We start from the raw sequence: 25,998 nt of genomic DNA on the forward strand, positions 1-25,998 counted from the left end.
TAGTTCAGGATGCCGGTGAGGATGAGGATGGTCCACTGGAGGGAGACATGATACTGTAACTTGGACATCAGAACTGATCGCATTTATACGACGGACCGATGATTTTCATTCTGTTTCAGTGTCCCCCCCAATTCCGCGTATTCTTTCTTTTTGTAGTATTAGTGCACTGAAAATAAAAACTGCACTTCAAATACCTGAATGATACACTTGAGCGAAAATATGATGGATCCACTCAGCTGTAGCAGCTTTCCTTACACACCGTTGAATCCGACGTTGAATGTCAAAATAACCTTTTGTGTGTTACCAAAGTGTTTATTTTCTTGTAAAAGCTGATTTTTCAAGGTGTTTCTCAGTGATGGTGATACAAATCCAGTGATTAGACTAGAATTAGTAATTAGTGACTATAACAACGAACAAATAATAATTAAAATTATTGCAGGGCAACAATTAATCGCGATTATTACATCCGAAATAAAAGTTTGTTTTGTGTAATGTGTACAATTATTTTATATGCACGTATATATTTAAGAATGTTTTATTTATTTATACATAACATATTTATATTTATATGTAATATAAATTAGGTAAATATATATATATATATATATATATATATATATATATATATATATATATATATATATATATACAGTAGGCCTATATACATGCAAATATGTCTTAATAAAAAAAATCTTCTTTTTCTTCTATTTCTTACAAAACAAAAATACACAGTACACACAACATATATATTATGTAAACACAAACTTTTATTTTGGATGTGATTAATCGTGATTAATCGTTGCCCAGCAATAATTTTAATTATTATATTTTAGTTACAATGATTTGGAAAATAAAATTTGAACTATTTAAAACTGACATTAAAACTTTAAATAAATATCTTAATAGTACAAACTTAAAAGCAATTTTACTATGTAACTGTTTAAAATGTACAATGTTTTTCTGTTCTTTTTTCTTTTATATACCCCTATGTTTAGTTAGGCCTTGTGCTCTTGTTTGTGCAATATGCTTGTTCCTCAATAAAATTAATAAATACATAAATAAACAAGACAGTACAGTGTATAGTAGAAGTAGGCAGCCTACATACATTTGGGAAAAATCGTCTTATATTATTATATATCTTAAAATTTTGCATTTAGATAACGTTCACAGATTTAAATTGAGATAACTTAAAAATCCAAGTAATCCCTTAATGCAACTTAACATTTCAAGTTGACTAAACTTAAAGTTTTCAAACACTTACAACAAGTTTTTACAGTATAAGTAGCCTATTTGTATTTACACTTTCATGTAGATGCCATACTGATATTACATGGATGAAAACGAGGTTGTGAGAGATAGACATGTTATAGATCACGTGTTATTTTCATAACTTACTGCTTTCAAAATTGATATGTGTTCTGGAAGATTTTCGAAAGCTGTTTCATCAGCTTAACAATTGGCATGTTGTTAAACATCAGTACAACCACTGCATGAGTCATATCACAGCCCCGTTTTCATTCCTGACTAGAATTAAATATGGTCTGTTGTGATGATGAGTTTCAGATGTCCAGCTCAGAGTTTGACGGTGCTCATCACTGACAGAGTTCATGTTCTGTCTGTTCATCTGTCTTGTGCTCAATCGTCTCTCTGTCCCACCAGCACAACACTGAACACTCGAGCAGAAGCTGCAGATCAAGAGACGTCCAGAGGTTCAGCGAGGGAGGAATGTGGCGGAGGGGCAGCCGAGCATCCAGTCCCATCCAAACACATAATCAGAGCTTTGTCCTGCAGGAGAATGACTCTTTATGACTCCTTTCAGACAGATTTAACTGCTGTTGTGCCATTAATAGACAGTGCAGAACGGGATCTGGCATCATCAGAGCCGATTAGCATTTCAATGCATGGATGAAAGAAAGGAGCATGTTTTTCAAGTGCTTCTGCTAAAATGTCATAAAAATCGTTGTCGCACAGTAAGAGTTTAAAGCCAAAAAATGAATGTGATGAGAATCATATATTCTCATATAGAGAGATCTCACTTTAATACCGGTCAAAGTATGGAATAATTAAGTTTTTTTTTCTTTTTTTTTTTCTTTTTTTTCTTTTTTTTTTTACAGTTTTCTCTTTATTTTAATCAAATAAATGCAGATGTGGTTAGCATAATATACTTCTTTATAATTAATTATTCCTTAATTATGACATATATAAGGATGCGGCAGAAATAATAGCCTACAAGTATGCGACTACTATTCTGAAAGAAGCCTCTGATTCATATTCACCCCATTGAGGAGTCGTTTCAATTTAGTGAGTCATCATTGTTCACTCAGCCTCTTTGAAGTATTTCTTGTACTAATTTAATGGTTTCTATTATGAGCTTGTACAGTTGTTTGGCAAACTTCAGGTTGAAATAGTTTCATCAACTCTGATCACATGATGATTTCCACATGTTCAACCAATCAGAAAGAGTTCGTCAGCGTCAGGTGATCAAGTCTGAACACGAGCAGTGAATATCACTGGAATCTGCATCATACAGCATTCAGACATCGTCCTCATACCAGACACACAAACCATGAGAAACTGCAGACAGGGAACAATCATGGTACTGTATTATTACCGCCCAGCGATATATTAAAAGTTGGATATATAGTAGACCTACACTTCAACTTTTGAAGGCCTATTCGCATACACAGTACAGACACATAAAGCAAATCTCACTGTGATTGCTTATAATCACAAAATATAAACAAAGTTGAATATATTATATCCAAAATTATTCACATACGCCTATTCTCACATAAAGCGATAGATATAGCATACAATACAAACTGCCTGATCATTTTATTTCATCGCAAAATGTGAACTGTATGTGAAAATGTGAAATGTACAACCATATCCGCATTCACTCTCACATAAAGTGATAGGCCTATAGCAAATCTGGACTGCATGATTGTTATATTGTTGCAAAATGTAAATATATCATGACCCAGACTATAAGGTAGATTAGCATCATGATTTTCAGTAAAGCTACTGTGCGACTATCATTTTACTATCGTTCCCATTAATCCTCCCTGAACATTCAAAAACGTTGAGGGAACATTCGATCCGAAATAAGTAGTAACATTCAAAAATGTTAGACAAACATCCAACTAAAATGTTTCAGAAAAAACGACCAGACCAGATAACTCTGAATGAAGGGTCTATTACAGCTTTTGTTTTCAACTGCTTACACACTAAATCCGTACTTCTGAAACCTGACACTCAAACACCAGAACCACACACACCAAATCTGCAAAACCATACACTAATTCTCGACCTTCGACTCCGTTTTCAATTTCATAAAACACTTTTTGCAAACCACAACACATAATTCTCTATGTAACACACAACAATCTAACAGGAAGTATCTTGATTTCCTTTTTCAAACACAACATGTCAAAATGCCACAGTAATTTATCAGAGCCTCACACACACTCCTCACATGTGCGAACACTCACTGCTTTACTGAACACCAAACAATCATGACTTAAGAATAGGCTAAACAGACCAAAGGTCGAGTTATAGGTTTGTCGGACTGTGTAATACTGTAATTCACAACCACAAATGGGGGGGGGGGGGGGGGGGGTGGGGGGGGGGGGTAAAAAGGAAATAGTTTGGTTTTCAATCTTGCTTTCGTGTTTACTGTGAATTGTTCTACATCTATCTACCAATTACTTTCAATCTTGGACAGAAATGTGTAGGAGCTCATGAAAGGAGAGCTTTAGGTTTTGAATAACTGTGTGTACATATCCACAAATATAATATAATGGAAAAGGTGTTTGCTTTTTGTGATATTTTGAATGCAGTGCTTCATTTTTCAAGAGATGTGAGGCATTTTGCATTTAGTGTTTGCAATTTTTGGATTTGTGTGTAAAGTTTTGGAAAAAAAAAAAAGAGGCAAAGTTTTGGAAATGTGTGTAAGCAGTTGAAAAAAAACTGTAACGTTACTGGAAGAACGTTTTCAATTCAATTCAATTCAAATTTATTTGTATAGCGCTTTTCACAATACATATTGTTTCAAAGCAGCTTTACAGAAAGTGCATTTCAGAAATGTACACAGAGAAATACAGTTAGTTAATCATGTATTGATTTAGGGCATAAACATCGGCAGCGTCGAGTCGTCTCTTCACAGGCGCCGAGTCGTCTCTGCACGGGTGTTGGAGAATCTGTAGTTTCCATGAGAGGCTGGATACAAACTGGAGCTGACGATCTGTATTTACCTCGGGACTAGCGTCCCGAGATAACAACAGAAAAGCATATGGGAAATAATTAGCGTAGCTGCTGTTCGCAATATTAATGCATTCAATCTGATTCAACTGTAGTATAAAATGTAAGTATTATGTGAATGCCTGGCTGAAGAGATGCGTCTTTAATCTAGTTTTAAACTGGGACAGCGAGTCTGAGCCTCGAACAATATCAGGAAGGCCATTCCAGAGTTTAGGAGCTAAATGTGAAAACGCTCTCCCTCCTTTAGTGGACTTAGATATCCTAGGAATGACCAGAAGCCTCGAATTTAGTGATCTTAACGAGCGCGATGGATTGTAGGGCGATAGAAGATCCGTTAAATAAACTGGAGCTAAACCATTTAGGGCTTTATAGGTCAGTAGCAATACTTTGTAATTGATACGGAACTTTATAGGTAACCAATGTAGAGACGACAGAATCGGTGTTATATGATCGTATTTTCTTGATCTAGTTAGAACTCTAGCGGCTGCATTTTGGACTAACTGTATCTTGTTTATTGAGGATGCAGGACAACCAGCTAATAAAGCATTACAGTAATCTAGTCTCGAGGTCATGAATGCATGAACTAACTTTTCTGCATCAGAAACTGATAGCATATTACGTAGCTTAGCAATGTTTCTAAGGTGGAAAAAGGCTGTTCTTGTAACATATGAAATATGATTTTCAAAAGACAAGTTGCGGTCTAATATAACACCCAGGTCTTTTACTGTAGAGGATAAATGATACGTTTCTTCATAACTTTGAGAAAACCTAGACAGAACATTAGCCAAAGTTATGAAACGTTTCCTGTTAGCTGGGTTCATGAAAAGCTGATATCTGTGCAGGAATGTGTGCAGCTTTACAGTGAACACAGTGTACAGTAAGTGTTTGCTGTGTGTGGACTCTCTTCTGTGAACTGTTGGGAAAACGAAACCAGGGAGACGGCGTTCGGGAAGCTGTGGAATCCTGCTCTTAAACACAGCTCATTTGCATTGAAATCTGCTCAGACTGTGAACTTCCTTCAGCAGTGATTGATTCCTCGCGCTTCTGTCCCAAGCTGCTTTCCCGAGCGCTCCAGTTGTCCCGACACCAAACGATTCCTAAAAGCGTTCCCCGGAGACATTGAGGAGCATTTATCAAGTGTCTGCTTTGATTGGACACACTATTAAATAATCATAAACCTAATTTCAACCACTTTAACTTGAAACCCACATCAGCCATAGAGATGTTGGAATATCAACTAAATGTCATACTATCATGATATTATTCATAACTCATTAAGCAGACACTTATCCAAAGTGACCTCATCCAAATGAGGAGTATGAGAGTAGCCTATCTGTTTGTTTCCCATGAGAAAGTGAAAATAAAAAACCCAAACCACATCATCAATCTCTGTCTGTCAGTGTGACGTCATGTTCACAGATGAGTGAGTGGGGGAAACCTGAAACCTGTGCAGACGAATGAAACACCTCAAATACACTCATACTGTGTAATAATAATAAACAGTGAAAGCATAAATCAGATGTGGGGAAAATGGAAATTGATGTGATTTATCAGCAGTCAGTTCAAAACTGTATTTATTTGGCAGATTTCATCCATAGTGACTTCAGAATTTATATTTTATCAGTTTTGCCTGGGAACGTGGGATCATGAAAACCATCAGCCCACACTAGAAGACACCAGCAAAACCATTTCTAAGCATAACCGGGACCGTGATGGATCCTCATGTGACGTCTGGAGAGTCTGAGGCTTCATGAACCCCGCAGATGCTAGTAAAGGTTGCATGGATGCTGTGAGAAGGTTGTAAAGCGTTGTGGGAAGCCAGTGTGGGCAGAGAGAGCGCTTGGCTTGAGGTTCAGGGTGTGTCTGTCTGTGGTCACCGGCACGAGAAGAGAAACAGGAGGAGGAGAGAGAGTCACGGCCAGCAGAGCCATGCAAACAGTGACTTATGGAACATGAAAACTTACATATAGTTTCTGATATTTTGATTTGTTTCATATTGTCTGCTTCATTTTTTTCAAGATGAATTTATTTCATATTTAGAAGAATTTCATTTCATTTTAAGGCATATTTTAGATGGGGTTTTTTTTCACTCATTTTCATGTTGCATGAACATTTTTTTATGTCCTCATTCATTTGTGCATTATTTGTATTTATTTTTGCTGCATTCTATGACATGTTTAATAGTTTTATTATATGTGTGTGTGTGTGTGTGTGTGTGTGTGTGTATATATATATATATACACACACACATACATACATATTATGTATAATATATTAATATATGTTAATATTGAATACATCATATTATATATATATACTTTGAATATTAAATACATTAGGCTACTTCCTCTCAATCATAAATGAATATATGTGACATAAATGTGTGTGAGAGTGAGAGGAAGTATTGCAGACGAGAAGGTGAAAGTGTAATTTTGTCCTCGCTGTGGGAGCGTCTGTCCGGCGTCCAAGTCCAAAAAACATTTTCTCTTCATATGAATACATTTCTTCAGCCGGAGACTGTTTTTCTTGGAGATGAATGGAATGAGAATGAGAATCAGAGGGAAAAGAGGAAAAAGAAGCAGCAGAATAATATATATTCTTATTCTGCTTCTTGTTTTTCCTCTTTTCTGGGAGGAAACATGTTGTAGAGCGAGTGAGAAGGTATCTAACCCTTGTCATTGACATAAATAGCCTAAATAAATATAAGCTGTGGATTGCGTTTTTTTTTTTTTTTTTTTGTAAATGAAAAATGACTGTTAATGTAATGTAGCCTTTTTATATTTCCTGTATAACATTTGGTAAATAAAAATAACAAAACTAAAATCTGTTTGTCAAAAGTGAACATGCTGCTGCAGGCGCTTGTCCGTCCCACTGCGCATGCGCGTCCTCCTCGGCTCGCGGCCAGTCGCGGGTGCGCGCTGAGCGATCTCTGGAGATTATTCATCAACGCTCTGAAACTTTGGCATTATTCTGTGTTTTTGGTAAGTTGTTTAATGTTTATCACGTCAAAAGGAAAATTAACTGCTCGCGTGAATGCCGTTTTAAAGGTTTTAAAGGTGAATATGCATGTTTGGTTATTTTATTCGCTCATGACGTTTTATTATTGTAACAAACGAACTGTTATCTGTCACGATACCGAGACTGAAGGACAGCAATGATTCATGGTTCAGTCATATTGTGTTTGTGAACTGTTTTCTCCTACAACAGACAGACAATAGTTGCATGGCGAATATGTCATAAATTTCATCACAAAATAATTGTTCACCTTACAGTAATGAGAATGAGATTATTTTGCATTACAGTAATGAGATTTTGGACGTAAATTAACTTTATTGTTATTAAAATAATGTCATTATACACATATAATAATGGACTTCATTTTCATTATGCCAAATATAATTTTGTATTTCTTTCTATTGATTTTGGGGTGAAAACAGTTGAATTGAATTGTCATCTATCAAACATCATTATATGAGCGTGCAGTGAGGATTTGTTACATTCAGATCAAGACAAAAATAGTAGAAAACAGCTATTATGTTCACTTCGTCACAAGAAAAAAAAAATTGAGATCATCACAAAAAGCATGCATAAAGATTAATACATGCCTGTGAAAAAATGCATGTTTGAAAGAAACGGACAAACACACACAGATTGTTTCCATTAGTTCCCACTCACTTCCCCAGTCTGTCTGATGGGCTGAACGTGTGTGTGGGTGTGTGTGTTTGTTTGCGTAGAGAGACTCACACAGGTGTAATTAAACACAACAACAGTCTGGATGGATGGAGACACGTGCGTGTGTGTGTGTGTGTGTGTGTGTTTGTATGTTAAAGCATGTAAACAAGCATGTCTGTGAGGACAAAATCGAGCCAGATGCTGCTGTTTCTCTACACTAACTGTGTAAATTAAAAGGGCGACAGGAAATAACTTGCTGACAACAAAGTTTGTAGCTCATTAGAGTCACTTTATCCTTTAATTCTAATGTCACAGGAGTGCTTTTCCATTTAAAATGACTTTTATTTGTTTGTGTTTGTCATTTTCAGTGATCTTAATATAAAATACTGATCAATCCTCACTTCATAGTGATTTTATCTGACAATGAGCCCAAAAAATGTAAAATAATGAAGATAAAAACTAACTATTTATGAAGACAATCAAGTACTGCATTAAGAAATTATATAGCCTATTATTTGAGAATCATTGAGACCCATATTTTCATGATGATTAAGCATTTATCTCTACGTTTACTATGTTTATTCATTTTTTTTGTCCTAGTATTGTTTTATGAAAGTGCTGCATAAATGATCATTGCTGTACAGAATAAAGATGCTTGTTTAACAGAAGACACAATATCACTCTAGTCGTCTGTTTTTTGACTCTCTCTTTCTCTTTCTCAGGACTCATGTCAAGGTGTGAAAAGAAAATACTGACTGACGGGCGGCTAAATGGATTGAGATGGTCCGGCGAGAGAAAGAATAAGAGAAGTGACAGAGAGAGAGAGAGTGAGGACCAATAATCCCGCTAATCCAGGCCAATCCCAGCCGCTCAAACTCCTCTGGAGCCACAGACAAAACATAGAGGATCACACGCACGCCTGATGCGCTTTAGACCGGGTGTTTTGGGGGATTCGGGGACACCGAAAGGCCTGCGGTGGGATTCATGAACACTAAAACATCGGATCAGGGCGACAGTGGAAGACAGGTGTGCCGGGACTGAAGGAAATCACGGTGCTGGAAGTCACAAATCTAACAGAAAGACAAATCTTTGGAGAAACAACGATCAGTGCATGTGTGGATGTTCAAAAAGAGATATACGAGGTGATGAAGGAGAGAAACGGATGTTTGGAAGAAGTTGTGAAATCTGAAGGTGTCTCTAAAGGCGGTTTGGTGGTTTTTGGAGACATTTTTGAAGACATTTTGTGCAAGAAAGGTCTTTTTTTTCCATTATCAGAGAGAGGGCAGGGTTCCTCACTGGAAGGTGTTTAAACTCTTCGTAAATCCTATTAGGATTCTTTACCAGGTTATTTTTAAACTCCGGGTCGGGATGGGCAGCGGCTCACGGACTGATGGCGCTCATACAGTTCAGGATGAACGCGTGTCTCTATATGAATACTTATAAACACTAATGAATTTGGAGTTTGTATTTATTAGTAGATTATGTCATCTAGATGGCACTCGTATCAGAGCTGCTGAGAGTTTGTCAAAACTGAATTTTTTGCAGAATATTATAATCAGAGTTGTTGTGTTTTTCTTGCACATCTAGAAGTTTGAATCTGAAAAAATCACTTCAATTAACCTAAACTGCTGTTTTGTTTAATTAATGCATGTATGTTTACATTTAAGCTTATAGCATTAGGACATTTATTTTAGCTTTTTTTGTTTACATTTTTTGACAATTTTGACCTCATTAATAATTATTTCACATTAATTTAGTGTTTATTCATCTGGATTTATTCAGGTATTTGACTGATTCCTTCAACTATCACTAGATTTTGTTTGTATTTTTCTGATTTTTCTTTTTTTTCAATATTTTTTTAAATTACTTTTATATTCATTTTAATTTAGCATTGTTTCAGTTGTATTTATCTGTATATTAGATCTTCATAGAACTAGAATTAGGCATTTTTTGTAGCATTTTTTTGTTACATTTTTTCTCTCTCTGAATCTTTTTTTAAGGATCATTCAACATTATTCTAGCATTTATTGAGCTTCGTTTATCTGGGTATTTTATTGCTCTGTAAAACCAGTGTTAAGCATTTTTTTTATATTTTTTGACATGCTTCACCACCATTTGTATCTCTTTTGATCTGTTTTAAGGATTATTCAACATTAATTTAGCATTTATTGATCTTCGTTTATCAGGGTATTTTATAGCTTCATAAAACGATCTCTATCTCCGGATCTGTTTTGGGGATTATTTGACATTAGTTTAGCCTCTATAATGCTTCATTTATCTGTAAATGTTTAATTGGCCTTTTTTTTTAGACACCTTCCATCTTTCCACCACTTTTTGGGGAATTAATTTACTACTTATGCTGCATTTACAGTACGTTCAACATCTGTTAATATTTAAGGAGCACATCATCATCAACAGCTTGCTATATTTTTTGACAGACCTTTTGGATCTTCTTTAAGGATCATATAAATCCCATATTTCTCATCATGAGTCTGGGAAAGCTGCCGACGATCAAAGGCCTGGTGTCCACGTCTCACGCCAAACGGCGGTTTAAGAGCGACCTGTCGGTGGACATGATAAGCCCGCCGCTCGGCGACTTCCGCCACACGATGCACGTGGGCCGCGGCGGAGACGTCTTCGGTGACACTTCGTTCCTGAGCAACTTCGGCGGATCGGCTAACAGCGATAGTTACCCGGATTCGCCCTCTGGCTCCAGAACGACACGTTTTTTATCGCGAACTCTACAGCATGTACGGAAACCCCCCATGCCCCGGCTGAGAGGAGGGTCACGTGACTTCTCGTCCCCCCCGCCGTCCATCTCGCCCATCATTAAAAACGCCATCTCGCTGCCTCAGCTGAACATGACCAACGATGGCCTGATGAGGGCGCTGTTGCCCACCTCCACCAGCTCGCCGGACGAGCCGCTCTGCTCATACGGTATGAACACCAAACATGTCAAACACCACTGTAGTTTTGTCCAGTGATGTGTCCGAATCATAGACTCTAAAAAAATATGGATGTAGTGTCCGTGACGTCACCCGTAGTGTTTCTGAAGAGCATTTTTGAAGCCTATAGTGGGCGGAGCCGGCTGTCGCCATCTTGGCATCCCTGATAACACGAAAATGGGCAAAGAGGCGGATTAGCTGAGGTGACTTGACGCTAACAGACAGCAGACAAACAGCTAGTAGTGACATCAGCGGCAATCCACCTGTCACTCAAGTGGCCACGCCCTTAATTATGCAGAACTTTAAGGCTTAATATAATTTAAACGGATGAGTTATAAAAAAATATTCACCCCCCTCACAGTTGTCATGAAGGGCAAAATTAGCTATATAGAGCAAAACCACTTTTTGCACCAGGCTGTAAACATAATTTTTTCTGCTGTAAAGTTGGGAATTTTAACATGGGGATCTATGGGATTGACTCTGCAGCCTGTCTCTAGAGGCCAGTTGTTGAATTGCAGTTTAAGTCACACTTCCATGTTGGTTTCAAGAGAGAGGCAGACAGGTTGCTGCTTGGTCCGAATATGCCTTCTTCCCTACTAGGCTATATAGTATGCAAAATCCAATATGTGAAATGAGTGTCCGAATTCGTAGTATTCATAAAACAGTAGACGAAAAGTACCAGTATTAAAGTCTTACTGTTGTTTCAACCCAAATTTGGGTCAAATATGAACAAACCCAACCATTGGGTTACATTTTTAACCCAGTGGTTGGGTTTCTCCCTATCTGACCCAAATTTGGGTTGGAAAAACCCAGCATTTTTTAGTGTACTTTCACCAAGATTCTGAAAATTCACATCTGATGGTCACTATCCCCTGAGGCCACTGGGCAAGAATGGCAGTGGCTGCGTCCGAATACTGACTTGTTGCCTCGCTGTCTTATCAGGCAATGACTTTGCAGGCAGCGCTTGCCCACAAAGGTTTCTCACGAAACTGTGAAAGGCTGCGTAACGGTTAAATGATCTACAGCAAAGTAAAGAGGGCTTTAGTGATAACTAAGCAAATATTTAAATCGCCATCTACAATACTAATTTCTACTTTGAAATTACATCAAAAGTGGAAAAACATACATTTACACACAAACTGACCACCAACTGACCGCAGCTTTTAGCTATTCAACTACATGTTTAGCTGAATTGTCAGGGAATGGAACACACAGGATTGTGGGATATCAAAGGCAACAAAGGATATGCTGTCTTCAAAAATCAATCAGATGAAGGTATCTCAGTGTGTGACATGATCATTGGATTCAGACGTGACTTGTCCTACAATATTATGGCAGATGTTCATCCAGTTCACATTCATACTATATAGAACATACTTTTTTTTTTTGTTCCTTGTCAATAGCTACTCAGACAGTATGCGATTTCGGGCACAGCTATAGACCATTTGGGTGTTTGCAAACATCGACAAAGTGTTTTGTAGGCAGAGCCAACATGGTGGCAAAAAGATGACTATGGAAGTCTATGGAAGCCAATAAAAGAAAACTGCGTCACAGTTTTAGTGGAAATGAACAAAAACTGCATTTATAACTGCATTAAATCCTGCACAGCAAAATCCCCAGTGTTAAATTATCACTGCTCAGTGTTTATATAATCCACACTCAGAGTGTTATAAGTAACACTGAAGCAGTGTTGAAGTTAATGAGATAATTAAGTGATTAATTGAGTGATGATTGAGAATTATTGAAGACACCTGATGTTAACAAGCAGAATCACTGAAGGAGAAAATCACTAATGTTAAGTCACCATTATGGTGATCCGTGTTTGCTTTAGTTGGGCTCTTCACCCATACATTTTTAACTTTAGATTTAGTTTGGCTACTGTGATTCAGTTATAACAGCCAGATGAACAAAGATAAAATGTGATCTGGTGGTGTTGGTTGTGTTTTAACAATCATTTTTTGACTTGAATCACTCAACTCATTTAGAGCCTGATCTCTGAGTTAGATTTACTTTATTGATTAGAGTGCTGGCCTTGTACAGTATAATAATTTTTGCATTTTCAATGTAATCCAAATGATTTCTTAAATTAGCAGTGTTAATTTAACACTGGGGATTTTGCTGTGTGTACAATCTTGAAAGTGAGGTCAATCTTCTGCACTGCATGTTAAGTTATTTTTAACATGACATGGTATCTTAAAAGATGCCAGTTGAAAATATGAGATGCTGAGAAAACAGCAGTACGATCTGTAATGACCAAAGACAGGACAGAGTGAATGACCTTTACTGGGAAAGATTGTAGTTTGAGTAAACAGCCCTGCTCACACACACACACACACACACACACGCACACATGCACGCACGCACACACACCTGTGTGATGAAGCAGAAACTCACACAATTGAGGGTGGGACTGAAGAAAAGTGCAGTGCTGTTTTCAGTGGAGTGTGTTTCATGTCTCAGGAATTCTGGAATTTCCCTCATTCTGGGAAATCCAAAATCCTCAAAGACTGACATAAAGTCAACTAAATATAACACACACACAACACAAAGATCTCATGCTGCCACCCTCTGGAAATATTACATATTGCGACAATATTACAAGAGTTGTTAATTAAAATTATTGCGATGTAATTAAACGAGTGTCATCGATCATGTGACTCATTGTACAGCTGGTCAAATTTTCATTAGGTTTTGTTAATTTAGCTCCAGTGCTGCTGTCATTAAAATAGACACTAAACAAATATGCAGACATTATTTTTACATTTATGCATTTGGCAGGCACTATTATCCAAAGTGAATTTAACTGCATTCAAGATGTAGATTTAAAGTTGCAGTCCATAAGTTTTTTTGGGTTAGAAATTATCCAAAATAAATGTTTGAGCAAGTACAAAACCAGCCAGTGTTCAAAACTATCTGCTTGCCGTAGCTCGATTCAAAACGGTAAGCTTGTAATAATGTTTTTAAATCCAGTGGTACTGGTGGATTTCTGTGGGAAATTCTAGCATGTATTTGCATCATTACGTCACATCTGTACACATAAAGAAGGAGTGTCGGCTAGTAGGCTATGAATGTGAAGATGTTGGAGGTGGAGATTTATAGCATTTTCTCGCAGCACTTGATATAATTAAACTTATCAATTTGATGGCGGATCCAGAAAGGTTCAAACGACAATCACCAGTGACAACTGGAGATTCACCCGTTGTAAAATTCAAAAGACTTTGGACTTCGAAATGGCCCCAGAAAAAAAGAGACTGCAAACCGGACCCATGCGAAAACAAGGATACATATTGGAAGGTCTTTTGAAAGGTGGCATGAACTCCGAATGACAGTATCCACACCGGTGACTGACAGCCGCACATTCTCCTAAAAACATTGGATTAATCTGCGCTGTGCTGTGCCGAGGAACAACCCACATATACATGAATATCAGTCACGTGCCTCTTACGTCATCCGCTCTTTTTCCAGTTGACTGCCGCCATCTTGAGTACCTACCAAGTACTGTCTATGGTACTGACAAGCATTAACTAGCTAGCTTGTTACTATTTACAGCTTCGTACGGATACAGTTTGTTATGTGGAGATCGTGACAAAAAGGTGGAAAAACATAATACAAAGCCTAGAAAAAATAATAATGCATGGCCTCTTAGAACTTCCTTAATATGAGCTGAATGCTGTTCACAACCCATTTGAAGAAAAAAAATACAGGACAGGGATTTCCAGGGATTTCTCTTGTGATTTCCACAAGAAATTGATTGGATGGACAAAGTCTCTACACTCTAAAAAGTTTTACTGTGATTTACTAAATTTTTTTGGTGAAACATTTTTACACTCCAAAAAATTGAGTAAATTTTAAAGCTGTGAAATCAATGAAATATACTGTATGAATTGAGTAAATGCAAGTAAAAAAATTAAGTAAATCTGAGTAACTGCATCTGGTACATTAACAAATAAAATTGAGTAGAACCAATGAGAATAAAAACTAATATATATGAGTAATATTAACTGTTTTTATTTACGAGTAATATCAACTTTTTTTATTTCCTCTAAACCTTTGTAAAACATTATTCCATACAACCACCAGTATACATGATATTGGCCTTTATTGTCGATGAGTACAGCAATACAGCACATTTTACACTGTTTTAACATATATACAATATTGCCTACATTTAAACTCATTTAATAAACATTCAAATTAAACATTTAAACATTCAGGTAGCCTAATTCAAGTGTAATCAACCAATCTGTTATCCAATATCCACCGGATCAGCGCTGTTTCTCGTGCCGGAGACGGACTCGCGCTCTGCGGGGGGAACCTCTAACTTCAGACCGCCGTCCTGCGTTTCACTCACAGCCGAAAGATACTGCGAGCGACTGACTCCATAACCTGCCAATAAACAAACAGTGACAGTTCTGAGGACATTTTATCATTCAAATGAATTATATTCATTATCATTAGGAATAAAGTTGTGTGTTTATGCAAGGCGTTTCAATCACGCGAAAAGACAGGCGCGAGTCTCGTTTAGGTGTCACATTATGCCTCTGTATGTTGTTTTGCATTAAATAAAACGATTTAAAGCACAGTAATGATTTTAATATAGATTTGAATTAAGTAATATTTTTGTTTCTTGAAACAGATCAGTTTAATTCTGCATTCTCAAATATTTTGATAGAAATTTCACAAATATATTAAGTATATTATAAATAAATAATTGGTTAGTCAAATACTAAATTCTTTTAGTGAATAAATCTTAAATATAACTGTAAATTTTAGATAAAATTAACTGTTGGCTTTTTAGTCAATTATTTTAGTATGTTTAACTCAAACAATCAAGCAAACGATATTCAGAGATTTTATTAAGTTATGATTTCACTTTTCTAACTAGTTAGTGTGTAATGTTGCTGGTTGAGCATAAACAACATCTGCAAAATTACAACGCTCAAAGTTCAAAGCAAAGGGAGATATTTTATTTTAAAGAAATAGCTTTTTAAGGCCTACAACAAATGGCTGGTAGGGACTACACAACATTCCTTCAGGGTTAGTGACGTCAATAACCCAAAAATAGACATAATTTACATAAATCCCTCCCCAGGAAACGCGATTTATAGATTATCATGACAGAATATGCTAATCAATGACTAGAAGACAACTATAGATAAGCTACTTGTATTCATCAACTAACCATTTAGAAATGTTGTTTACATGTTGTCACTTCTTCTTGAGTCTCTCCATTCTTCTGACTCCGGTTTGAACATAAAAGGCTAAACTTTTATAAATGTTCAGTGCATGTCTGTGTGAAGTAATTGAAGCTGCTAAGAACAAGCTCTTGAAGCTCCGCCCCCTGTGCTGGGAGCAGCAGCTCATTTTCATTTAAAGAGACAGGCACAAAAACGGTGTTTTACTGAACCCTCAAACAGTGACTATTTTAACATGCTATGCAAAAATATCTGTGGGGTATTTTGAGCTAAAACTTTATTTACTGGGGACATCAAAGACTTACTTTACATCTTGTAAAAAAGGGCATTATACTTTAAGAAAGTAAATAGAATACTTGATTATCTTAGTGTATCTCTGCATCTTGTCACGCTTAACTAATGTGAAAGATGTGCTAAAACATGTTGTTTCTCCTCTCCTCTCCTGCAGGTCTTCGTTCTGGTTTCGTCACATTGCCTCGTTTATCACGACTGGACCAAAGCTTTGCAGAAACGTCTGAACTTCTCAGTGAAGACAGTCGACGGAGTTCCCTACCGGAGAACAGTGACGTCTCGATGACACGATCTGATTCGCTCTCGTCCTTCACGGTGGACCTCGGCCCCTCCCTCATGAGCGAGGTTCTGGAGTTGATTGACAGCTCTTGCTGCCTCATTACAAGCCGTCAGGAGGAAGAGGAGGAGCCGAGCTCTGTGTTTGAGATGGATCATAATGGGCCGAAGACTGAAGCTTTAGTCAGACGTCCGATCACAGCAAACGACGGGATTGAGCCCATGAAGTTCCAGCAGGCTGCTAGCATGCTAACACGTCACTTTGGAGGAGGAAGATCCGAAGAGGAGCGAGCTTCATCTCGCGAGCTTCATCAGAGGGCTTCATCTTTTAGACACACAAGGACGCCGTACAGCTTCACTGAGGCGGATGAAGAAATCAAAGTATGAACATCAGATAATGCACAGTTAAGGTTTTAAAAAGGTTTGATTTCCAAGACAATTTAGTTTTTTTTTAATAGGATCTCTATTTTTAAGTCCACACAAGTTTTAAAATTGAGAAATAAGAATCCATTCTAACATTTTAAAGGACCTGAAAGAGACCTGCTATACAGTATTTCTGTAAAGACGAGCATCATTCAGATGAACCAACATTCAGCTGTAAATGTCTTTATTTGTCATGTAATTAAACTTGGAATCAAGTGTATTTGATGAATCTCTCCTTACATATTTTCACAAGTACATTCTTCACTTTAAGCAGGTGAGTGAACATTATTTTGTAGGGAAGAAACTTTTCTAAAGGGCATCTTACATTTAAATGACCATATTTCATTTCAGTAGTTAGTCTAAGGATAATGATAAAGATATAATTAGTATAGAAGTGGCATTTGTGAATGAATCTTATAAGTGTGTGTGAACGACTCAGTTGAGTCAACTCAATGACTCGCTAATAACATAAAAGACATTCATTTATCCCCACCTACCGCTGAAAGCCTACAGAAACAAGTCATTTACAGTCATTGTCGGCATTGCAGTATTTCCACAACATATATAGTACTAAGATAAATAGTACAGAAAATGAAAGGAGTAAAAAAAACAAGACATCAATGGGAAAAATGAATGGTATATTCTGGTATATTTAGTTAATTCTGGCATTACCTTAAATGATTCCACCCCCCAAATATTACTGTTGTAAAAACAAGCCTCGTCTAAAAGGAAAAGAGGGAGGTGTAGCTTTGATTAGCGATCTCTTCCCTAGCGAGCTCCCAAGACAGCTGAAGCAGGCTCCATAACCCCTAACTGCTCTACATACAGAAGGCAGGAAGGTCGCGAGGGGTCAGATGACTTGTCTTGTTCGTCCTCGACCACCATCTCCTGCTCTTCCTGGCATGGTGCTGTCCACTGATCCAGAGAATGCATTGGAAGATGCATCCTAGCCCAGCAGAGCGCTCTCGTCGGTGGTGGAAGCTCGCGAGAAATTCACTCCTCTCTCAAACTCTTCCGCCAGCTCCATCTGTGACCCTCAGGACCTATATCTTCTCTCCGCCTTGGCGGGAGAGGGACCTGAGCCCCTAGGTACAGATGCTTGTGCCTCTTCCCTCGAGAAGATGGACAAATGAGAGCGTGTTTCTGGGTGTCCGAAACCTTAGATATGGGTCGGCACACTGAGAAAGTGTTTCTCATACATTCTTTTACCTGATCGACAGATCGCTTCAAACACAAACAGTCCCTGAAGACAAAAAGAGGATGACTTGTTATCTAAGCGCCCCTTATACTGTATACTTTCTGGTCGCACTAGTATGATGTCATAGGCTGTCACTGGCCAATACGATTGCCATGATTTGACGGTTGCTTCAGATGCCAGATTCCGATACGGTTGCTTCAGATTCCCTTTCGAAAGGGAACATTGGTTTGTCTATAACATTGGTGTTATGTTGCATGTTGCTTTATTTAAGAGGCAGTAACTGTGTAGTTGCTGATGCAGTGGCATATAGTTACATTAATTCATGCATGTAGATGATTCAGGCCCCGTTTACATGAAGGGAAGACGCAGATATTTCCCTGCGGTTTGGCCTCTCATTTACACGAAAACCCTGTTTTTTATCACAGATAATGATTATTTCTAAAAACTCCGCCCAAAGTGGAGATTTCTGATAACGCCGGTTAGTCAACTGGGAGAAACTGGGTTTTAGGTTCTCAAACGTCACATTATGCGCCAGAAAATGCTTAACGTCATCAGAGCGCCCTAGGAAGTCACTCGTGTTATTCGTTGTTGTTGATTCTAAGGATTCTGATTGGCTTGCATGGCTTTATCCTTCTCCCTACACTGCCACCCATAGGTTTGGCATAGTTATGATGGCGCTCGATGGCGTATTTATGCGGGTTGATGTAAATGACAACTTTTTTGAAAACGATGTTGTGTGCACATGCTATTATTGAAAACAGAGGGGGGGGGGGGGGGGGGGGGGGGTATTTGTTTCTCTATATACCTGGCTATGTGTAAATGTGGCCTTAGGATATACTTGTAAAATAACAGTGTTTTTCTGTAAAAAGTTTAATGGAAATTAAGTGGGTTTTTTTGCACATTTTTTATGGTTGATTGATAAGGCTCAAGTGTGGTTCAGTTTTGGATTTTCTGGTTCACTTAAGGCTGAGAATTGGTACCAACACTAAAACCTATTCAGGCCAAAATGCAGGGCCAGTTATGGGTTAGTAATTGGCTGAGACTCTGGCCAGTTATAGCCCACGTGTGGCCCTTGTCTTTAATCTACTCCAGGACCGTCATTCTTTGCCGCATATGGGCAGAGGGAAAATCCCAGATAACAGACTTTTGTTATAGGAACATTCTCCAAATATTCAGAGTTGTTTATGGGAACGTCTAGTTTTCTTGATGTTAGAGGAACGTTTTTTAAAAGGTATAATGTTCCTCAAAAGTCTTTCAATTTAATTTTGGTTTCAAATGAAACATTCTAGGAATGTGGATTTGTAACATTCCAAGAACATAAAAATGTTTCCTGAATGTTAGTAGAATGTTATTTAAAGGTTAGTATGATGTTCCTGGAACATTATTTCAATCATCCAAACAACTGCTGTGAACAAGCACTGAAAGAAATAGAAATAACACCACAAACTACAACTTGCTTTAGCCACAACCTTAGATGAACTGAAGATAAAAGACATTAACTCTCTCAAGATCTGATTAAAAAAACTCCACGAATTAACAGCATTACCAGCATTCAATTATTACTAACCAGACTGACTATTTCTGTCATGTCTATAGAAGTTCTTATTGAGAATTAACAGAGGTTTAGCTGTAGATGTCTTATTGAAAATGTTTTGTTTTAGGTCACCATCATGGAGATCAGTGTTTGCTTTAGATGGGCAGCACAGGTAGCCAGGTATCGACATCAGAAAAGGAGATGAATAATATGAGCCATTTCATGCTTGATACAGCAGATTGTTTGCACTAGGTTGTAAACTTAAGAGTTGATTTGTCATATATGAATAACAACAGAGAAAAGCAAACAAACTAGGGACTAGACAACATCCAACAGCAAGCCACACACAACAGCACCAGCATTGTCAAGGAATCTGATTGCCTATATCTTGATGAACTCATTGTGTTTGGTGCTATATTGGAGGAGCATGAGGAAAGACTCCTCAATGTATTAAATCATCTTGAGGAGGTAGTGTTACATCTCTGACTTAATTAAACAAACACACGCTTTTAGGTTTCTACTATGTGAACTCTCACTTCTTTACTGAAGATTTTCCCACTGCCCCACTTTACGAGCGCCCTCTAGTGACTGATACTTGAAACAACCCTAGTAATACTTATACACGACATACTTCTTGGATATAAAATCACTACATCACTTAATAGCTCATTATTATTGACATTGTTTTCTTCTTTTATTCATAATTATCTCAACATTTTCATTTTTCATTGAAGACATTAACAAAAAGTTAACTATATTCCATCATATTTATTAAATATGCAAACACACAGGCCTATGCCTCTACAGCTACTTAAAGGGGTGGATGATTATGATTTCACTTTTCTAACTTTAGTTACTGTATAATGTTGCTGTTTGAGCTTAAACGGAATGCATCAGAGGCGGCTGCGCTACTGGGTTCACACTTGGGTCTATGTGTGAGAACTTGGTTGGTGTTTAAATTGCCAACCCCACTGAACACTTTTGGATACTTTTGTTGCAGAGCTTGCTTTATTTCCATCATGGCAGAGATGTCAGCGCCTATTTTTAACACTCTCAGCTTAGCGACGCAGTTAAACTAAATGTATGAAGCAAACTTTGTACAAAGCAGAAATAACCTCAACAAGAGCAACAATGGTGAAATAAGATCACATAATTTGTCAATAAGATGGACGTAAAAGTGAAGCTTGTTTATATAGAAACAGTGGGCTCCCAGCATATTTTCAGTAGAACAAAAGAAAATAGAGTTTTATTTAACATGTTAACCCATATCCTACTTTGTTTTACTGGCATATTTTTATTCAAACTATTTTAATCCCACATTTCTTTGATCAGACCTCTCACTTACCGTTCTTTGCTTTGGCCCTACTTAAAAAAAAATATATATATATATATTCAAATGATCTTATGTGAAATTACCTTTCAAATTATTGATAAAACAATTGCTCTTGGCAACAGGGATAGCTGTAAGATAGTAAGTATGTTTGCTTAGCTTAGTGTCAAACTCAATGAATGCGTCATCTGAATACGGCAACAACTTACAATAGTGGAAATTTTTAAAACAATTCCATTTAAATTATGCATGGTTTTCCATATTACAAATGCCTTGGCAGTCCTTAAAACATATGACTAATCAACATTATATCACTAGCATTAATGTTGTTGTTACAGCTTAATTTTAAACACTTGTTTTTGCCCCCATTTTTTATGAGATGAACTTAAAGATCAAATACTTTTTCTATGTACACAAAAGGCCTGTTTCTCAAATATTGTTCACAAATCTGTCTAAATCTGTGTTAGTGAGCACTTCTCCTTTGCTGAGATAATCCATCCACCTCACAGGTGTGGCATATCAAGATGCTTATTAGACAGTATGATTATTGCACAGGTATGCCTTAGGCTATCCATAACATACACCTGCCCATACCATAACCCCACCGCCACCATGGGTGTTAAAAATCAGCACTCACCCACACAACGGCATACATGCTGTCTGCCATCTGCCCTCTACAGTGAAAACCGGGATTTCATCCGTGAAAAAAAACCTCTCCAAAGTGCCGAACGCCATCGAATGTGAGCATTTGCCCAATCAAGTCAGATACGACGACAAACTGCAGTCAGGTTGAGACCCCGATGAGGACGACGAGCATGCAGATGAGCTTCCCTGAGACGGTTTCTGACAGTTTGTGCAGAAATTATTTGGTTATGTAAAGGGATTGTTGCAGCAGCTGTCCGGGTGGCTGTCTCAGACGATCTTGGAGGTGAAGATACTGTCTAATCAGTATCTTGATATGCCACACCTGTGAGTTAGATGGATTATCTCGGCAAAGGAGAAGTGCTCACTAACACAGATTTAGACAGATTTGTGAACACTATTTGAGAAAAATAGGCCTATTGTGCACAAAGTAAAGGTCTCAGGTCTTGGACGTAAAAACAAAAGTGTTGCGTTTATAATTTTGTTCAGTGTAGCTAGCTAAACTATTGCAATAATATTCCACAACTGCAGTGTTGCCACTTGGCAACACAGACATTTGATCCATTTACCATAAACTAATTTCATAAAAACTTTGAGTGGTGAATGTCATTATAACTTACCTGAGGTGATGTTTATGATTGTTTTGTTTATGTGATCTATGGGCTGGTCCTTGTCTGTTACTGATGTTTTAGTTTGTTTTCAGAAAGTACTGCCAAGATACGGCAGAAGTCCACAGAAAAAAACTGCATGTCATGTGACCTAACCAAAGCACATCCTTGGCTAAACTAAATGTGTCATTCCATTCCATTCTTAAAGGAGAACTCCGGTCAATTTTAACATTGAGCTCATTTTTTTGTACATTTGGAGTGCTGTCATACTAAACCTATGCGCGTGAACTCGACAATCGACTACTGTGGACTTCGACCGAAAACAGGATGTAAATACAGGTATGTGCGCTGGCTGAATAAACATAATTTTAAAAAGAGGATAACACGGTGTAGGCAACATCGATTTTTGTCGTTGTTCTCTGTACTGACAGCACTCCAAATGTACAAAAAAATTAGCTCAATGTTAAAATCGACCGGAGTTCTCCTTTAATGAGACAATGGCAAGGAAACGAACAGTATGTTGCCATGTCAACACCATGCAGTAGAGGGTTAAGCCATAAATCATAATAATGCGCCTTTATAAAATACATATAGCCTAATCAGCACACAAACATAAAGTTTGCCACAGCACACCGGCAAACGAAATGATTGTGAATGCGTCATGAAAAAAAAACAAAAAAAAAAAAACACTGTCTAAACATTTTAATAATTTATTGGTAATGTTTTGTGTTTTTGTCCACAAAGATCAAGTCAATGATGTAGCATTAGCAACTGCTGTAATCTCCGCAGTAGCTAATGGACACGCCTTTTAGCCTACACATTTCATACAGATTACTTAATCTGAGAATATTTATTTATTTTCTATTGGAATGTTAATTTAAATGTAAAATTTAAGATTTTCTATAGATACTGACATGTTTCAAGTGATAAGCCATATTTGAGGTTGATAAATTATCTGTAAATATTTTTATTTTTTTGCAGTTAACGATCTGTCCATTAGAGCCTGCGATTTCACCACTGAGTTTTTCTACGACTAATAAAATTGGTCGACTAAACCTCGTTGACTAACACCGTGTCCTAACGTGACGTGCGATAAAAAGGTATCTTTTCCATGTTAAAGGGGTCATATAATGGTACATGCACTTTTACAAGTTGATTGTACTGAAATGTGTGTTGGAAGTGCCTGTACACAACCACCATAAAATGATACAAATCCATCCAGTGTTTTTTTTTTAAATCTCCTTATACGTTTCCCCCTCTCCTGAATCAAGCTGTTCGATTTTGTGACGTCACAAAATCGACGTCCCTCCCACAATGGTTGATTGACAGCAGCGTTTCAACACAGACCCGCCCTCGCGCCCTCGTGAGCGAGCTGTCAATCATAGCCCGCGCCAACCGGCGCGTTCATCGCTGATAGCTGGAGCACGGAGTAATAATAATAATAATAATGCATTTTATTTAAAAGCGCCTTTCTGGACACTCAAGGTCGCTGTACAAAATAAAAACACAAGAATATAAGAAAAACAAGCAAATAAATAAAAAATAAAAATAAAACATGGCACAAATACAAGTAAACAGGACAATGTGTGTTTCACAATGAGTGAGATATTTTGAACAGGTGAGTTTTGAGTATGGATTTGAATTCTGTGAGCGAGTTAATGTTCCTGATATGAGGCGGAAGAGAGTTCCAGAGTTTGGGTGCAGAGCAGCAGAAGGCTCTGCTCCCCATGGTACTGAGGCGGACAGAGGGAACAGAGAGATGGATAGAGGAGGAGGATCTGAGAGAGCGGGACGGAGTAACAACATGGAGGAGATCTGACATGTAAGGAGGGGCGAGGTTATGGATGGCCTTATAAGTGAGCAGGAGAATTTTGAACTCAATTCTGTATTGAACTGGTAGCCAGTGTAGTTGTTGAAGAATAGGCGAGATGTGGTGCGAAAAGGGAGTTTTGATTATGACACGTGCTGCTGAATTCTGAACCAACTGGAGCTTACGAAGGGTTTTGTGAGGGAGACCAAAAAGGAGAGAATTACAGTAGTCAATGCGCGATGTAACCAAGCTGTGAACAAGGATGGAAGCAGAGTAAATGGTAAGGGAGGGGCAGAGACGGTTGATATTACGGAGATGGAAATAAGCTGACCGTGTGATGCTGTTGATGTGGGATTGAAAAGATAGTGTACTGTCGAGGACGACACCCAGACTCTTTACCTGAGGGGAGGGGGAAACTGAGGTATCATCAATGAGGAGAGAAAAACTGTCAAATTTAGAGAGGGTGTTTTTGGTGCCGATGACAAGAAGTTCTGTTTTATCTGTGTTTAATTTTAGGAAATTTGAACTGAACCAAGATTTTATTTCTTGTAGGCAGGTAGTGAGGGAGGATGGAGGAAGTGTGGAGTTTGGTTTGCTGGAAAGGTAAAGCTGGGTGTCATCCGCGAAACAGTGAAATTGAATGTTAAATTTGCGGAAAATATTGCCAAGGGGAAGGATGTATGTGATGAAGAGGAGGGGCCCCAGGACAGAGCCCTGGGGCACTCCTGAGATGACTGGAGACGGCTGGGAACGGAAGGATTTGATAGTGATGAACTGAGTGCGGCCTGATAGGTATGACTGAAACCAATGAAAAGGGGTATTAACAATCCCGATGGAGGATAACCTATGGAGGAGGATGGAATGAGAAATTGTATCAAAGGCCGCACTCAGATCAAGGAGAACCAGGATGGATAATAAACCAGAATCAGCTGCAATGAGAAGATCATTTGTTATTTTGAGGAGAGCTGTTTCTGTGCTATGGAGTGGACGGAAACCAGACTGGAAGGGTTCATAGAGGGAGTTGTGAGTGAGGTGAATGTGGAGCTGGGCAGCAACTATTTTTTCTAAAATTTTGGAGATGAAGGGTAGATTAGAAATGGGACGAAAATTATTAAAAATGTTTGGATCTGAACCAGGCTTTTTAAGTATTGGAGTGACTGCAGCAGTTTTGAAGAGGAAAGGAACAATACCGGTGGTAAGAGATGCATGTATGATGATGGAGATAAGGGGGAGCAGAGAGGGGAGGCAAGATTTAACCAGATTAGTGGGAAAGGGGTCTAACTGACAGGTAGAAGGCTTTGACTTACGGATTGTTTCTGCAATTTCAGAGGGACTGGGAAGTTGGAAGATGGATAATAATTGTGATGGTTGGGGAGGATCATATAAGGAGGTGGGAAGGATGTTTGGATCAATGTGACGATGAATGTTATGAATCTTATCATTAAAAAATATCAGGAGGGCATTACAGGTGGCAGTGGAGTACATGTGTGAAGGAAGGGAGTCAGGTGGCTGGTGAATCTTATTGAGTATAGAGTACAGTGACTTAGCGTTGCCTCTATTGGAGTTGATTAGACCGGAGTAGTAATGTGATTTGGTTTGTACGATTGAGTCCTTATAGTGAGACATATGAGCTTTATACATTTCTTTATGGATAGTGAGACCAGTCTTTCTGAAGAGGCGCTCAAGCAGTCTGGATTTAGTTTTCAAAGTCCGGAGTTGAGGGGTGAACCAGGGAGCAGACTGAGTGAAAGAGACAGAACGAGTTTTAACTGGAGCAAGGGAGTTTAGGATGAGAGCTAATTGATCATTATAGT

The 25,998-nt window shown here is 38.0% G+C and overlaps 2 protein-coding genes across 4 annotated transcripts in view; one reads left to right on the plus strand and one right to left on the minus strand.

Annotated features, from left to right (window-relative positions):
- LOC307164176 (pregnancy zone protein-like) overlaps window positions 1-25,998 on the minus strand; it is an 88,881-nt gene that overhangs the window by 50,507 nt on the left and 12,376 nt on the right. The window lies entirely within an intron of this gene.
- Window positions 7,164-17,059, plus strand: cdc42ep1b (CDC42 effector protein (Rho GTPase binding) 1b). 2 transcript variants are annotated; one of them, XM_079881661.1, is made up of 3 exons: window positions 7,164-7,241; window positions 8,655-10,869; window positions 16,521-17,059. In XM_079881661.1, the coding sequence occupies exons 2-3, from the start codon at window positions 10,419-10,421 to the stop codon at window positions 17,024-17,026; spliced, it is 957 nt and encodes a 318-aa protein (XP_079737787.1). In that variant the 5' UTR covers window positions 7,164-7,241; window positions 8,655-10,418; the 3' UTR covers window positions 17,027-17,059. The 2 variants fall into 2 exon arrangements, with proteins under 2 accessions (XP_079737787.1, XP_079737788.1); XM_079881662.1 differs by lacking the exon at window positions 7,164-7,241 and adding an exon at window positions 7,253-7,316.

Source organism: Squalius cephalus, assembly GCF_949319135.1.
Source record: "Squalius cephalus genome assembly, chromosome: 1".
Taxonomy (NCBI): Eukaryota; Metazoa; Chordata; class Actinopteri; order Cypriniformes; family Leuciscidae; genus Squalius; species Squalius cephalus.